A 16,699-nucleotide genomic window follows, 5' to 3' on the forward strand; every position below is an offset into this window, starting at 1 on the left:
AAAGTCTATTGACTCTATTTTATCACTTCGTTTTTTTAAGTCTAATGGATAATAAAACGAGCAGGAGTGTTTTATCGGGTATGAGGCGTAGCTGAGTGGTTTTAGACTCGATAAAACACGATCTTCGAGTTTTTTAAAACGGCTTAGAAAACTCATGATGTATGTTCTCATATTGTACCGAATTCTTAACGAAATGAACCAAGTTTGATAGAGAAAATCCAAGTTCAAGTTTATGCAAATGAAAACGAATTTATATCAGATATTAAACCTCCTTCATGGTCATGATTTCTATTAGTTTTCCTCATAAAGTATTCATGAGTTTTCTAAGTAATGTTTATTACCCTAACATTTATTTCACGGGTTTATGAGAATCACTCTAATATCCACACACATGACAACCGACACGAGACAATTACATACTCAGCGCCAAATATCCTAAATATACCAAGCCAATATACATAACACCTACTGGTGTTTTGTATTTCAAACAAAAGTCGACCTTCTGTTGAAATCAGTTTTAAAATTTCGCTCGCTCTCATGATTATTATTTTGTACTTCTAGATTGATCGTGCAAACTTTCAGCTTATCCTTATAAGTTAAAGATTTTCGCTGTAGTAAAGACAAGAAAAGAATCTTTGCACGGGGGGTCCTGGCCATCTTTGCTTGAGGCATTTTTACACTATTTGTGGTGCATTTTGTCGCATGATTTTTATTAGTATCATTATTATTTCATAATATTAAAGAATAGCTTTCTGTTTTCGTTGAGTCTTATTCTTTTTTCAAAACTTTTCAGGTTTTTTTAAATTTTTTTTAGCTTTTTCATTACTTTTTCTGCATTTATTAATAATTAATTAGATGTTGTTTCTTGTCTTAGAGATAACGAGAAAGACTGTCTTAAACATGAAAGTACACTTAAAGACTAGTTCATAAGCTACAAAACACTTAATAGAGCAAGGTAACCATGGATTGAAACACACTGTATTTTTGTAGAAGAGAAATGTCTTCCATAACTAAAGACCTGGAGTGACTATCAGACTTACATCAGCCTGTTAGTCGAAACAACCAAGATAGTGAAAGTTTTGAAACGTTAAGGTCCCTTGAATTGTCAAACGATAAAACTTATGGAGACTAGAATGAATCTTGGTGAACTACACACAGTAAATATTATCCATTTTTCATTCAGCACTTTTGTTTTGCTTTATTTTTCAAGCCGGGAGAGCATAAAAATTAATAAGAGAAAGAATGGTCAAAAGTGGACTCAAGGACTAAATGAATCCACAAACTAAGAACTGTTGTTATGGTAACCACACGGAAACCTTAAAAGCTCTAGTCCTTTTTTCTTCTCCAGTATGAACAGAACGCATGCGACATAAACTAATGATTATATCTATCTTGATATAATCAATTTTCCTGCTCACTCATTTTGAAACATCAATTTAAAACATTTCAGAAAAATTTCCACAAGTATTGTGGTTCTCGACTTTGAAATTGCACAAATGGGGAAAACCTTTGAAAGGGGCGATGAACATAAATAATAAATAAGTGATAAACATACAAATTTAAGATTACACTACGAAAGAGTGTTCACTACATCTGTATTTTATATTCTCATTAGAGAAATATCTGCGTGGCAGCTCCTCTAGGAAATTCTGTGCACAAACCAATCCGTTGAGTCACGGCCTATCTAGGAAACAAAACACTTTGAAGCCTAGTCATATTTGTTGTTTCTCCATTGTTTGTATCATGTTCATACATTCTTAATAACACGTATTTTTAATAACGAACAACACAAGACCTCAGGATCGTTTTGTCTCTTGATTACCACGATATTTCATTGTGTGGTTTTGTAGTCACAAACTGCAAGAGATGATCTACCTACGCTGCATGCATTAATTCTCAGACTTAATGAGCTTTAGCGAGAATATCCTGATCGCTGAAAATGGGACACTTTTATCTCAAAAAAAAATAATTTTTTTTCCATCATTGTTGTCATCGTCATTCGCGTATTTTCGTTTACGTTTAGCTTAATTGGCCTATTGTTTCCTCCAATCAACTTCAATCTTTCATATTCTGCCTATATTCCATTGCTTGTACATTATAAATACCTTCATACTTGAGAACAATTGGTTGCCATAGTGTTATGTATGTCAACCTTATTTGTGTATACATTGTTATAGCAACAGTATTCTTTAAACTAATCTCACTAGCAGTCCGGGTGATTTTGAGCTCTGAACCGCAACCCTCTCACACGGCACGGAACTAAAGAAAACAAGGAAAAAATGGCTGCCTTTCTGATCATCAGTCTCGTTCTAGCCTTCCAGACATCAAAGGGTGAGTCCAACTTACTTTCAACACCAGTAATCTACAGTGACTATGGGCTAGCGAGTTTTTATCAAACGGATGATAACTAATTTTAGTTTTCGTTGATCAGCGATTTTCGATTGCGCAGCGTCCCAACGTTTGGCGCGTTAATTCTTTTCTCGTTTGTGAATGAACTAAAAGTAAAACACTCACTCCAACAAAAACCTTTTTCACTTCCCACAAAAAAGTCGTTTTTACTTCAAAAGGTAGCAACACTAAAAAGAAGTCGTGCACGGTTGACACCTTGAGAGATGATAAGGATTTCAACAGCTTAGATTCGTTCACTTTTTCTATTCACAAACAGACTTCAAAAATCTTGAATAAATACATCAAACGAATCCATTGAATGTCTTCATTTATGACACGAAATGCGACGTTAAAGACATTATCTCATAAGGTTCGTTTACACGGGCGATTTTTTCAGCGATGAGGTGCAAATTTTTGCGCCCATTGATTTCTGAAGTTTTAATCCGGACACCAAGATTTCCAGGACAAATATATCTTTAGTGCCATGAGACGAAGAGATTTTTTTTTCAAAAATGGCCACAAAATTCGGACCTCAAATGGCTACAAAAATTGCGCTATTCAAAAAAGAGACAAGAACCTTCAATGCTCTGTGGCGTCGTTCAGCGAGGTCGGAAAATAATTTTTCTGAATTTAATTCCAAGGGCTTTCGCCCGGAATAACCTCGTTCCCAAGCACTATAACTTATCCTTATTTCTATATCTTCATGTATTTCATAAGTGCCATGCGGTCCACATATTCTCATCTGTGGCGTTGTTATTTCACTGAAAATAAGTTTTCTAGTTTTTATTCCTTAATATTGTTTCATTGTTTTTTTGTTTTTTGTTTTGTTGTTGTTGTTGTTGTTTTTCTGTTATTTTTTTCATTTATTTTATTTCATTTTATTTTTTTATTTTGATACAAAAGTTAAGGTTTATATGGCACGCTCTCGAAATTAACACTTTTTTATGAGCATGGCTAATAGTATATAGGAACATGGCGATTGTGCTTGGCGTCGGTATTCTAGTTTTATTCTAGTTTTAATCCCTCGTCCTCGGCCTAAACTACGGGAAAAAAGCATAACTATTACATAACAAGTCTTCAGAGGTTTATGAATCTTCGACAGGGAATCTCAAATTGTGAAAACACAGTCATATGTATCGATTCATAATATTAGCGATATGAATAAAATCGTCCTTTTTTCCCTGTAGTGAGCTTCTCCTTGATTTATTTATACTTACGACGTAATCTCGTCAGTAAATATTGATATTCTGGTTGCTTAGAAACAGACTTCGTCTTATTCTCTTTTTCTTGTTCATTATTAATGTTTCTTATTAGTGTTACTCTTCGCACGATGAATCAAGCAATTTCAAGCAAAATTAGCACAACAAAAGACCTCGAAGAATCTAGTTTTCTTTCGACAACAAAAACAAAATCTCGCTGTCAGTCTATTTCGAATGATGATTTTTTTTAAATTTTCTGTCCTCTCTAGTTATCTTTAGAACGGTATATTTCAATCCATTTTTTACTTTATATTTATTTATATCTATAGCACCTGTCATTAAAGTGCTTGGAAAGAATGATTTGAATTCCTCTTAGAGAAGCAAGGTGCGATACTTCGTCAAACAAGACAAAACGAAAAACAACTGTCTACTCTACGAGTCATTAAGAATGTCTAGTATGATACATTCATTTGGTTTTTCCCCCTTCTGAGTACTGTCGAGTATTTTCGACTCTTCTTTTCCTTTTTTCTTTTAAATAAGGATTCCACACATTTTATTTCAAAATTGCCGGTAAAATACCACAGAAATGTATAGTTATCACATTCAGGTAAATGAATATCATGATTATCTTGTTTCATATTGGCATATAAACTAGCAGGTGCCGAAGACATTACGAGTCTCAAACCTAGGTTTCCTTTCATAGAGATATTGTCAATATTTGTCATTCTATCTTTCTTTTGTTCAGATTAAGAATTAATGTCGGCTATGACAGAGTGAGCTACTTCCGCGCGAAATTAAGTGAAATGTAAAATTTATTATGTACTGTTTAATAAACGAGTAGGAGTGTTTTATCAGGTATAAAAGCACGAGGCGTAGCCGAGTGCTTTTATATCTGATGAAACACGATCTACGAGTTTTTTGAACAGTTTAAAACACTCATGAACAATTTATAAGATTTTGGTTCAACTTGAGCCACCATACACGTCACGAACATGGATTTTTATACTTCGATAGAGATTTGACGTCACGGGCATGCGCAACCAGATTCAATAGAAGCTCCCACACGTTGGATATTGCGTGCCAAGGCAAAGACAGGCACGTTGGTCAAAGATCTTTAGGGTTGACTATGACCTCGATGAAGCTCTATGTCTTCATCTAAACTTGGATGCATACTGCATCCCTGGTGAAGTCATCCTCATAGTATTCGAGTGGTCTTTATATAAAGATCACATGTGTCTTTATATAAAATCACTTGAATACTAATGAAGATGACTTTATCGGGTATAAAGGTTCATGCACGTGACGCGTATGGTGGCTCCAATTGGACCATAAGCTTATAAATTATTAATGAGTGTTTTAAAGCTCATATACCTAACTTAACCTTCTCAGAACAGTTTAAATCGAACGGAATTCTTCAAATTCGGTTTGAGGGATCACAAAAACAAAAACAAAAATGAAACAAGGGTTGATTGAACAGTTGAATACAAGATTTACCGCCTAATGAACAGAGTTCAAAACCGAAGATCTAAGACTGTACAGTAGAAAGTTAGAAAGAAAACGTTAGGAAGACAAAGGGCTCTTAGTAATTAATCCACATTCGCAATAGAATGGAGAGAAAACAAAGAATGAAAAAAAGGAAGACCACCACATACAATGTCATACAATGTGGTTACAGGTGAACACACTTGAATTATAATTTCAGCCTCATTTAGATGCGAAGGGAAAAATAAGTATTTGTGCATTCCAGATGATGATGGTGATAACGATGATGATAATGATGATGATGATGATGTTGATACTGATGATGATGATAATGATAGCGATGATGATGATAATGATCATGATGATGATACTGATGATGATGATGTTGATACTGATGATGATAATGATGATGATGGCGATGATGATAATGATCATGATCATGATGATGACCATGATGATGATACTGATGATGATGATAATGATAACGATGATGATGATAATGATCATGATGATGATGATGATACTGATGATGATGATAATGATAATGATGAGGATGAGGATGATGATGATGATAATGATCATGATTATAATGATAATGATAATGATGTCGACTGTCTACATTATCTTTTACAGCCTTCGATAACTCGACTATGACCATTTTTGCCTCTCACACCGTCAATTCATCGTCTTCCATGGTTTCTTCCCAAACCTCATCGGCTGTCAACTTCTCTTCTACCCCAGCCATGACAACACATTCTGTTTCAGCTGCTGCCTCCACATCATCATCAGCTCAATCAACGTCCTCGTCCTCATCCTTGTCCTCGGTGAGTGTGGTACAATCAATGACCCCGTCTCCCTCTTCGCCTTCACAGTCATCCACGATGATCCAACCATCGTCAACTCAGAGTTCTTCCCCATCATCATCTGCACAAGCTGGACCAGGTACTTATTCTTTTTTTTATATTTCAATTGTAAATCATTGGCTCTTATAATTTCCATAATTATGTCCTTGTAATAATTCTTTTATTTCTATTAATGTGTGTTAATAAATAAAAAGTTCAAAGTTCAAAGTTCAAAGTTCAAAGTATGATATTCTATTGTGTTAAAAAACGCGCGCGCGTGCTGTGTTGAGATATAAAGCACGCGAGGATTGGCATAACACAAGAGAGCGTAGCGCAAATTACAATAAACGTTATTTTGGATACGATTGACGAAAAAGAAAGTGTGCGCCCAACCTATCTGAACGCGAGATTTACAACATCTATTTTATTAAGTAATATGATAAATAATTGGCTTTCTTAATTTGGTAGTCAATGGCAACTGGAATACTTGGTCATCTTGGTCTGCCTGCACCAAGTCGTGTGCTAATGGCACCCAGTACAGAACACGAACCTGTACCAACCCTCCTCCACAGGCCAAAGGGTTGAATTGTACTGGTAGTGACAGGGAAACACAAAATTGTAACACTAAAAAATGTCCAGGTAAAACTAACTGTCGTTTCTACTCACCTCTTATGTTTTCTCTTTGCATACTGCTTGCTTGCTTGCTTGCTTGCTTGCTTGCTTGCTTGCTTGCCTGGTTATTGATGGGGTTCTGCCCTTAATACTCCAGTCAGTGTTATCGTTCTCAAAGATGAATGTTATATTTTATTCAAGTGAGAAAATTCTCCGTTTCGATGAAGTTCACGAGCGAAGCGTACAATGACGATCTTGCAGTCACTACAAGTCCACAGTATAACAACCTGAAGTACAAAGTGGAGAACGCTGTAAGTAAATCCATCCATCCATCCATCCATCCGTCTATCCGTCCATCCCTCCATCCCTCCATCCCTCCATCCATCCCATCTTGTAATCAACCCTCGAGTTAGCAAGCACGATTTGCAATTCCCTTTATCTATCTGTTTCTCCTTAGATCAAAGCAAGCTTTGCCAACGATCCAACTTACCAACGAATGGATAACTTGACCTTCACTCGAGGAAGTATCATCGCTGCTTATGTGCTGGTCTTTGGGCCAAAGAATTCATCTAGTCTCCAGGATCCCGCTGTTGTGCTCAAGCAGGCCGTGTCTTCTGGTTCGTTTGCTGGGCTTTCTGTGGACAAGAACTCGTTCACCGTCGCTGAAAGTGCGGAAGGTACTTAAATGAAGCAATTATTTATTTTATGGATGCACGGGATAGGATGGGATTTAATGGGATGGGATGAAAATGAAAAGAGTACTAAAGATATTTCATGACCATTTCCAGGACTAAACATAACAGTTTGGGTGACAGATGAGACCTTTTGTAAATCTCGCTGTTGCACAGGAGCACCAGGGCAGATCTGGCAGAACAGAACGTGTACAGAGATTGATTCATCCTGTGCTGGGATACTCGTGGTCAGAGAAATCAAATGTGAAGAATCTAAATGTGCAGAAAAACACTGTGACTCAAACGGTACGTTACTCAATTGAACTATAAAGTTATAAACGTTACACCACGTCCGTCATTACGCGACCGTTGGGAATTTGAGATTTGATTTGCAACAGGCCAAAAACCTAGACAAGTGTATTGCAATTATTTCAGGGGGGTGGGTGTCGGGTTCTATTTCTGGACTCGGCATCACATTGGTGTAGACTTTCCTAGGTCTCTCCCTAAACATGGATATGACGTCATTCAATATGGCGGCGTTGACGTCATACAATTCATAAATGTAAGTATTATTTTCTGTTCTGTGTTGGAGATAATGCTGTAAATTTGATGTCCTCAGCTGTCGCAAGGAATGTCGTGTCCCCACTGGCCTTCATCATTGCAGTTTCACATCTGTAAGTACTGTAGTCTAGTTTGTAACCTCGTTTGGTAATTGGTGTGTTTTCACGACCCATTTTCTTTCTTACAGGCTGCTGACTGCGACTGCTTAAATAAACTGACTCTGGTTGCTAAGGTATCCCTTAGTAACGCTTCCAGTTGCTAAAAAAACATCTTCAGGTGTCATTCAAACGACTTTATAAGACAGAGATATTGAATGTTATTTCTCTAGCACCAAATTCGTTCTGAGTGTTATTTACGCATGCCTTGCACCTCGGGTTGGCCAGTGTAAACATAGTACTTGTCTTTGTTTACCTGGTCATGTATAAATTGTTTACACAATCTAGAACCGCAGTGCACTATGGGAATCATGCGCAACAAAATGACATTTTCGTAGACCCCAAACATGATGCATTCTGGTGTGGATTGGGTAAAAACACTCTCTGTTTTTCATGCGTTATAAGGTATTGTAGTTACCCGGGCTAGACCTTATGGAACTTGTTCGTCAAACAAGGTTTAAGGTTAGGTACCCCAATCTACCCCATAATGCATTATGTTAAAGATCAAAAGATCTTATGCAAATGAAATGTGTATATTATATAGGAAATAGAGTTGAAACCTCAAATCCGTGGGTCTCCACACATTTATCCCTCCATCCCTCCATCCCTCCCTCCCTCCATCCATCTATTCACCTCACTCACTAGATACCATGGTCATTAACACAAACAAACTATTGATTCTGAAAATCAGACGAACAAATGCATATTAATGTTCAGTTGGTATTAGTTTAAAAAGCACGTCTACGATGTAAATAGTAAAATCTTAATTTCACCAATAAAAGATACCAAGTATTGGATCTATTGAATGATTTAGTGGCAGGATAGCACACACCTCACCTGTGAGGTCTCGAGTTTGATTCATTGGACTTGACTTTATAATTTCCTGATTGTATTCCCGTATGATTTCTGTGCCTATATTTCAAAACACTGAGAAACAAATGTCCACAAATATGAAAATACCAGACTGTCACTTCCCAGAGGTGTATAAAGCCAAGGACTTGCAAAGCACTTTAACAAGTGTGGGGGGAGGGGAGGGGTGGGAAGGGGAGGGGGATTAGATTCGAAACGTTTAGTCGATATAAACAAGAAGTGTGGGAGCTATAGTCCCAACAGCCCCTCCCCCTCAGTGAACCTGCAGTCAGCCTTATATCTAGACTAATAATCGCTAATTATTAAGGATTATTAATGTCTTCAGTAAGTTTATTCCTCATTCAAAATACAAACTGTTGCAGGTGTTGATTTGTTTGTGATGAACATGCTTCATCCTTGGAAGGGAAAAAGATAGTGACATGGTTTTCTGGGGTGGCTATTACTCGCCTTCCAATCGAGTAAATTAAAAATACAAACTGTTCTAAACTGTTACATTGTTTATCATAAACATGCTTCATTCTTAAGGAAGGTATGTGACGTGTACACATAGGCAGAAATTACTGGGGTGCCATAGAACCCTACCAACCTGGAATAGTATTGGAGCAAGGGTGCGAGAGATTAATCATGGACGTAACAAAACTTTTTACGGAAGATTTCATTGTTTGTTCCATGTGCCAGGAAAGTCTGTAGTTTAAATTGTACATCCGTACAGCTCCATACGTAGCTCTATGTAACCATACCACTCCTGTACTACTAGTCGTATGTATCTTGTTATGATTTTATCTTTAAGACTGTTCGTTACTACGGTAAAATGGTCGACGTTTCCGTCAAATACCTGGAAAGAAAGTACTTGATTTTAAAAGAGTTGCTAGCACTTCAATGTATCTCCTTATCTTAAGCGTACTTTTTTCCCATTTCAGACACGTGTCATTCCCTTTAGAATAAGATTCTTTGTTTGATTTGTATCCATATTTATGTGTCTTCTCATGCGCAACCATTAAACAAAGAAATTATACTCTAGGGAATGATACATGGACTTGAGAATAAGATTCTTCGTTTGATTTGTATCCATATTCATGTGTCTTCTCATGCACAACCGTTAAACAAAGAAATGATACTCTAGGGAATGAGACATAGACTTGAGAATAAGATTCTTTGTTTGATTTGTATCCATATTTATGTGTCTTCTCATGCGCAACCATTAAACAAAGAAATGATACTCTAGGGAATGACACATGGAATTGAGAATAAGATTCTTCGTTTTGTTTGTATCCATATTCATCTATCTTCTCATAGACCTTCTTTCCTTGATAGCAAACATGGTGCATTGTGGTCTAGCTTGGGTACAAACATCTTTCGTTCATCATACCTTATATGATGTTGTTTGTACCCAATCTAGACCACAATACATCCTGTTTATCATACGTAGAAAAGGCCTATGGGTCACTTTTAGACAAAGAAATGATACTCTAGAGATGACAGTTTGTCTGAAATCGGAAAGCAGTGGATTGGGAATATATACCGCTTTAGCTGGTGTTTAAAGTTTCTCATTTCAGACCGACGTGTCATTCCCTAGAGTGTCAACAGTTGTGCATGAGAAGACACATGAATATGGATACATCACCAACACAAAATTTTATTCTTAATTAAACGACACTTGGTCTGAAATGGAAAAACATTATGCCCAGGGTAAAACGATCGCGTGAAGAAACCCTGATCCTAATGTTCTTTGTTAGGACAACGTTCTTCGCTTACTACAACGCGGCACGTCCAAGCCACCAATTTTATCATGCAACTAAACAATGTAAGGACGCCAACATGTCTTAAAATAAGACTCGTTACAGTCTTACCTTGACAACGTCATTCTCTTTATGGTCCTCCCAGGTCTGTCCATCAATGCTCCATTTGATCGTGTATTTCGTCACATATTTGACTTGATTACCGTCTCTTCCTTGCGTTGCGACTCTTTTTACAATCTTGACTTGACCCAAATCTACTTGTAGATACTGCCCTGCAGTAGGATATGCTGGAGCCCAGCAACAAGAATCCAATCCAGTTGCTATGTTATGTAATCGAGCATATTTCCCCCCTGAAGGACTTGTTCCTGCTCCATATGTTGACGAGGACATGATGGCCGAGTCTGGGATGCTTCGGTCTTCCATTCCTAGCGCTTTTGCACAATCTGAAGAAGTTGAAAAACAGGAGTTTGACCTTAGGAAACGTTCACATGGAAACAGTTGCCCATGGAAACATGCACACCATTCTAGTGAGAGATTTTCTTAAACTTTTGACATCTAGCAATGGCTTATCACTCTCTTCTCTGGCTCCGACAACCTTAGAAAAATGGTGTATGAAAAATATAGAAAAACAAGACAATGGAGCCTGAGGCATACATGCACACTCACCTTTACACTGTCGAGTGACGCCATCTTTTTCTAAAAGACACACTTGATCCCCAGTACATAACGAGTCATCACAAAACTTAGCGGAACGAAAGATATACAACAGAAAGCTGCCATTATCAGAGGGAACATAGTCTCCCGGATGTGACGCATGCGTAGCGCTATTCAGCTCACAGACACCCACATTGGGATAAAAGTTAAGACTGTAGCAATCGTCGTAAAGGGAGCACTGCATCATACATTGACCAATACCAACGATGTTAGATAAGGTCTTGATGACATGTCTCTTGAGCACCCAACCAAAAGCAGTATTGAAAGAATCAAAGTGCACATGCGCTGGTATGTCGTACGGAGGAGAAAACTGCGCGTACCTTACAGTACTTTGTGCTAATGACATTGCGAGGAAAACCAAATAGTCTATCGTCATATTTAAGGTATCAACTTGTCTATGGAAAAATAAGAAGAAATACTATTAGAAGAAACAGCTGTATAAGTATGTTGGTTAATTTTTTCTCCAGGTCAACCATTTCAGCTTCAGTACATTACCAAATATTCCAAATTCCAACTATATGTGAGGTTTAATAGCCATACTTAGGTCAGCACAGAGGTTGTTTCAGCGTTCGATCTGTGAGTTAGCCGTGCCCTGACTTAGATCAGCCCAGAGGTTGTTACAGGGTTCAATCTGTGAGATAACCGTGCCTTGACTTAGATCAGCCCAGAGGTTGTTTCAGGGTTCTATCTGTGAGTTAACCGTGCCCTGACTTATATCAGCCCAGAGGTTGTTTCAGGGTTCGATGAAAAGATCGTTTTGAGTGGGAGATGTAGATGTTTTGAGTGTCGCCGAGTGAGATATTTTATTGTGATGGTAGTTGCTTTCATAATTTTTTCTATTGAAATACGGTACGGTGACATTGCCTAAGGAATTATTCATTTCTATTTGTATTAATAACTACGTGCTATAAAGAATGTATTGTTCCAGATAGATCTAAAGCTGCCAAGATATTTTCAAAATAATAAAAAGTGAAACCAGAAGATATAGGCATGTTAACTTAGCAAGGTAATGTAAAGCTGAAAGTATCTAAATCAACATAACGAACGGAAGACAAAACGACTAAATAACGGCAGTATCCCAATTTCGACAGAATAAAAATAAAGTGACAATTTTAAAATTGATCAAACAACGTTTCAAACGAGACATGTTTTGACCAAAACATTTTTGTTTCAAGTTCTTAAAAGTTGTTTTATCATCATTTTAAAATCTGTACTTAGTCTGCTAACATTCAGACTGTATCAAGATCAAAAGAAAGTCATAAAAATCATAAAAATAACCCCCAAAAAATAAAATAAAAATAAATGAAAAAATGCCTTGGTTGTCGAATTCTTTTCAAACGTTCACAGTATGGTGTCGATCATTATTTCAAATTCAAATTCAAATCTTCGCCAAGTTTTATATCCAGAATCCTGTTTTTATCACTAACTCAAACCCTACTAAACATCCCTTGGATCAGATCTAGTGCGTTATATCAATAACACCAATTTCTGTTGACTTCAGGTTGACACAAAGAAAACGAACGAGCCGGCTATAGTAATTGATGTTCTAAAAAACACTTTAATCTAGCATTGTAAAGTAGTAGTAGCATCTGTCTTATCAAATCTTACGTTTTTTAAGCAATTCAGAAAAAATAAAATAAATCTTCAATTATCCATTTTGTATCAAATGAAAGCGGAGAGAAAGTGTGAAGTGAGAGAGAGAGGCGAGCTTATTCCATAGTGAGCCACATATTAAAAGTAAGTTGAAATAAATGTGAGTATGAGTGTTAATATATATGTATGTATATATGACGGAAAGTGAGTGGACATGCCTGGGGTATTATGCCTGAAGGAGTTTCACTTTTCTTGATTTATATATATATATATTAGTATAGATATATTGATTACCTTCCAGACGGAATATTTTATATTTTCGTCGTCATCTTTTAATACCAATGTGTTGTAAGAAGGATGAAAGCGCATTTAAGCCTTGATTAGAATATACATCTGGACATCGTTTCACACATCTCGTGTGCAGTAAATCTATTCAGTTGCTAAGCAACCACAAACCACGTGACTTCCTATTAATGACAGTTCACGGCTGAACGTTTTGGCAGCTCGAGAGTACGCTTAAAGATAACCACGTCACTGATAATTTTTTTAAGACACACTGACAGCATGAAGTAATGGAAGACATGATTAGTGACTGTAAACCACAAGTCATGATCAGGTTATTTGGAAACAACGTCGATCGGAATTTTCAAGGGAGATTCTTTGTCACCACTTCTGTGCTATCTGGTACAAGACCAAGTGCGTCCTACGTGATATCATTTTTTAAAAAACGCATTCTTGCACGGTACAGAAGTGGTACTAATGTAGAATGTGTGTAACGAGTATGACTAAATCTTCAGCCACATTGTAGCTGGGTACCCAGTAGTGCAAGAAATGAAATCATAAAAAGACACAACTAACTTGATGCCTAACAAGGACAATTTATTTATCTATTAACTGGTAATATGGTAGTAATGTTTTCAGCCAATGAAATGTGACGTTTTCGTGTACCGCTGAACGGAAGTCTACGATGTGTGGTTTATTGGTTGATAATAATAATAATAATAATAATAATAATAATGATAATAATAATAATAATAACAATAATAATAGTAATAATAATAATAATAGTAATATTAATAACAATAATAATAGTAATAATAATAATAATAGTAATAATAATAATGATAATAATAATGATAATAATAATAAGCATTAGGTGCATAATACAATTGTCTCTATGCTCTTACAAAATTATAAACCAGACAATCAAAAGTATAAAATAAAGATCTAAGATTAACTATAAAACTGAACAGTATAGTAGTAAGGTATGGTTGCGAACGTTCAATAGTAGGCAGCCTTAAGTTTTCGATTCTTATCCAAGTCAACATCCGTACAGCTCCATTCGTAGATTAATATAATCAAACCACTCCTGCACAACCAGTCGGATGTATCGAGACATTATTTTCGGTTGAAAGCTGTTAGTTACGACTGAATTTTGGTCAAAGTTCCCATTAAACACCTGGTGAAAGGATCATAGGAAAAGTTGTTGATTGCTTCAAAACATAAATAAAACTGACATTTATTAATGAATTTTAGTCTCCGTTAAAGATGTTAGGGGCGTCACGCAACTTTCCAATTCATTTGGTGACAGAGGGTTGCGTGACGATCTAAAAATTTTGATTGGTCTATTGTGTTACCTTGACAACGTCATTCTCTTTATGGTCCTCCCATGTCTGTCCATCAATGCTCCATTTGATCTTGTATTTCGTCACATATTTGACTTGATCGCCGGGTCTTCCCTGTGTTGCGATTTTTGTTACAATCTTAACTTGACCCAAATCTACTTGTAGATACTGCCCGACGCTAAGAGATGAAGGAGCCCAGGAAGATATGATATTTAAACGCCCGTCTTTTGCCCAAAAACTTGGATTACTCTGATGACCATACGAAGAAGAGGCCGAGAGAGCAGAGTCTGGGATCGAGCGATCTTCCATCCCTAGAGGACTTGCACAGGCTAAAAGACAACAGAGAGAGGAAATATAACCACCCTTCTCGACTGCAAAAACAAACTTAACATGTTCACCATTATATTACGCTCACCTTTACACTGTCGAGTGACGCCATCTTTTTCTAAAAGACACACTTGATCCCCAGTACATAACGAGTCATCACAAAACTTAGCGGAACGAAAGATATACAACAGAAAGCTGCCATTATCAGAGGGAACATAGTCTCCCGGATGTGACGCATGCGTAGCGCTATTCAGCTCACAGACACCCACATTGGGATAAAAGTTAAGACTGTAGCAATCGTCGTAAAGGGAGCACTGCATCATACATTGACCAATACCAACGATGTTAGATAAGGTCTTGATGACATGTCTCTTGAGCACCCAACCAAAAGCAGTATTGAAAGAATCAAACTGTGTATGCGCTGGTATGTCGTATGGAGGTGTGAATTGCGCATGCACCTGAATACGATGCCAAAATATTAGGACTGAAAAGACACAAGATACGAATTGGATCCTGCTGATTTGTTTCATTATACCAGCTGAAAATAGATTAGAAAAGAAAATTAAATAAAAACATAGGCTAGATTAAACCGAATAAAATTAAAGCCAAATATATTATTTGTTTAAGTGGCAGTCGTTACATTGTCATGGATAAAGTTAAAGTTTAGCATAGTCGAAAGAATCACTAGGAAACCGTTTATGAAAAGTAATGATGAAAAAGTAAATTATACACCGTGAAAAGATGAAATGAAAATGAAAAGATGAATTTTTTCATCTTTTCACGGCGTATAATTTACCTTTTCATCATTACTGTTTCATTAGAAACACCGACGCAGCTCACACTAGTTTTTAGCTAGTTATATCCGTTTATGAAAAGGATTTTTAATTCACCAATACAAACCGATTCGATATCATTTTTATTCAGGCAGAAATTGTATGTTCCAAAGATAATTTTAATAAGATTTTTTGGTATTGAAATTAAAGTCATAACTTCTCACAATCACATCAACCCATCCCGTATTTCATCTATGACCGTTTTTACTTGAGTTCACTGTATTTTCACAAAACTTTTTGTCGACTTTCTTATGAACTACGTTTTGTTCAATGATCTTGTTTATAATTTTAGCAGCATCCATAAAGAAAATTTATCATCGAATATGTTTGCTCAAGATGAGATTAAAAAAATATAACACGCGGTGTCGTTAATTATTTTAGTCGTCAATAAAAATATATAATAAACTGTTTCTAAAACGCCTACAGGAAATATAATAGTGCATCCCGATTATAAGACTTATAACTACATCTTTAAAATATAACAGTAATGATGAAAAGGTAAATTATACTCCGTGAAAAGATGAAAAAACTTACAAAATAAATAATAATAATCTTTAAAATATAAGCTTACCTTGAAGGCCTTTAAGCAAATCTTGAAGTTTCGAAGTTATTCCGATGTCAAGTGAATAAAGTAGTGACTCGCGTCTTTTGTTAAACTTAGTAGGTACGAGGTAGAATAATAACACAAAGTCTCATCTATTCTAGCTTACTGCGCCAACTCAACGAAATGCCAGATTCAACATCCCACGCTCCTGGCAGATCACCGAGCAGGCGCAATAAGAAACACAGCGTCGTTTCCAGAGCCTGCACTATTGCCAGCCAGCGGAACGAGAATGACGGATGAAAGAAAGATTGTTAGTAGCAGAAGTAGCATTAATGAAATGAGCTGTAGATATTGCATAGCTGTAAAATATGCGATAAGTGTTAAAATGACCGACACGGTTCCAGTTGCTCGAAAAATATCAGGGACAAAGACTATCATACCAGGAAATAATACACGAAGAACAATTTTTTTTATAATCGTGTTTGGTACGAATCTTGGGGTATAAGTTGAGCAAACAGAAGAAAGAGAACAAACGTACTCTAAC

The 16,699-nt window shown here is 36.5% G+C and overlaps 3 protein-coding genes across 3 annotated transcripts; 1 reads left to right on the forward strand and 2 right to left on the reverse strand.

The window, feature by feature from the left end:
* The first annotated feature begins 2,219 nt into the window (after positions 1 to 2,219).
* On the forward strand, positions 2,220 to 8,704 carry LOC116291366 (uncharacterized). The gene is made up of 8 exons (XM_031698536.1): positions 2,220 to 2,331; positions 5,703 to 6,011; positions 6,380 to 6,550; positions 6,725 to 6,834; positions 6,981 to 7,200; positions 7,312 to 7,500; positions 7,814 to 7,868; positions 7,943 to 8,704. The coding sequence occupies exons 1-8, from the start codon at positions 2,280 to 2,282 to the stop codon at positions 7,962 to 7,964; spliced, it is 1,128 nt and encodes a 375-aa protein (XP_031554396.1). The 5' UTR covers positions 2,220 to 2,279; the 3' UTR covers positions 7,965 to 8,704.
* Positions 8,705 to 9,089: 385 nt separating this feature from the next.
* LOC116291407 (lactadherin-like) lies at positions 9,090 to 13,292 on the reverse strand. Its single transcript, XM_031698577.2, has 4 exons — positions 13,121 to 13,292; positions 11,186 to 11,628; positions 10,631 to 10,962; positions 9,090 to 9,615 (listed from the first exon to the last, which is right to left on the reverse strand). The coding sequence occupies exons 2-4, from the start codon at positions 11,607 to 11,609 to the stop codon at positions 9,472 to 9,474; spliced, it is 900 nt and encodes a 299-aa protein (XP_031554437.1). The 5' UTR covers positions 11,610 to 11,628; positions 13,121 to 13,292; the 3' UTR covers positions 9,090 to 9,471.
* A 696-nt stretch (positions 13,293 to 13,988) lies between these two features.
* On the reverse strand, positions 13,989 to 16,346 carry LOC116298058 (lactadherin-like). Its single transcript, XM_089030012.1, has 4 exons — positions 16,183 to 16,346; positions 14,867 to 15,316; positions 14,464 to 14,780; positions 13,989 to 14,285 (listed from the first exon to the last, which is right to left on the reverse strand). Exons 2-4 carry the CDS (start codon positions 15,306 to 15,308, stop codon positions 14,148 to 14,150), a joined length of 897 nt encoding a protein of 298 aa, XP_088886138.1. The 5' UTR covers positions 15,309 to 15,316; positions 16,183 to 16,346; the 3' UTR covers positions 13,989 to 14,147.
* Between the last annotated feature and the right edge of the window lie 353 nt (positions 16,347 to 16,699).

Source organism: Actinia tenebrosa, unplaced genomic scaffold (genome assembly GCF_029948245.1).
Source record: "Actinia tenebrosa isolate PJP-AT-01 unplaced genomic scaffold, QUT_ActTen_1.0 PGA_scaffold14__42_contigs__length_11649687, whole genome shotgun sequence".
NCBI lineage: Eukaryota > Metazoa > Cnidaria > Anthozoa > Actiniaria > Actiniidae > Actinia > Actinia tenebrosa.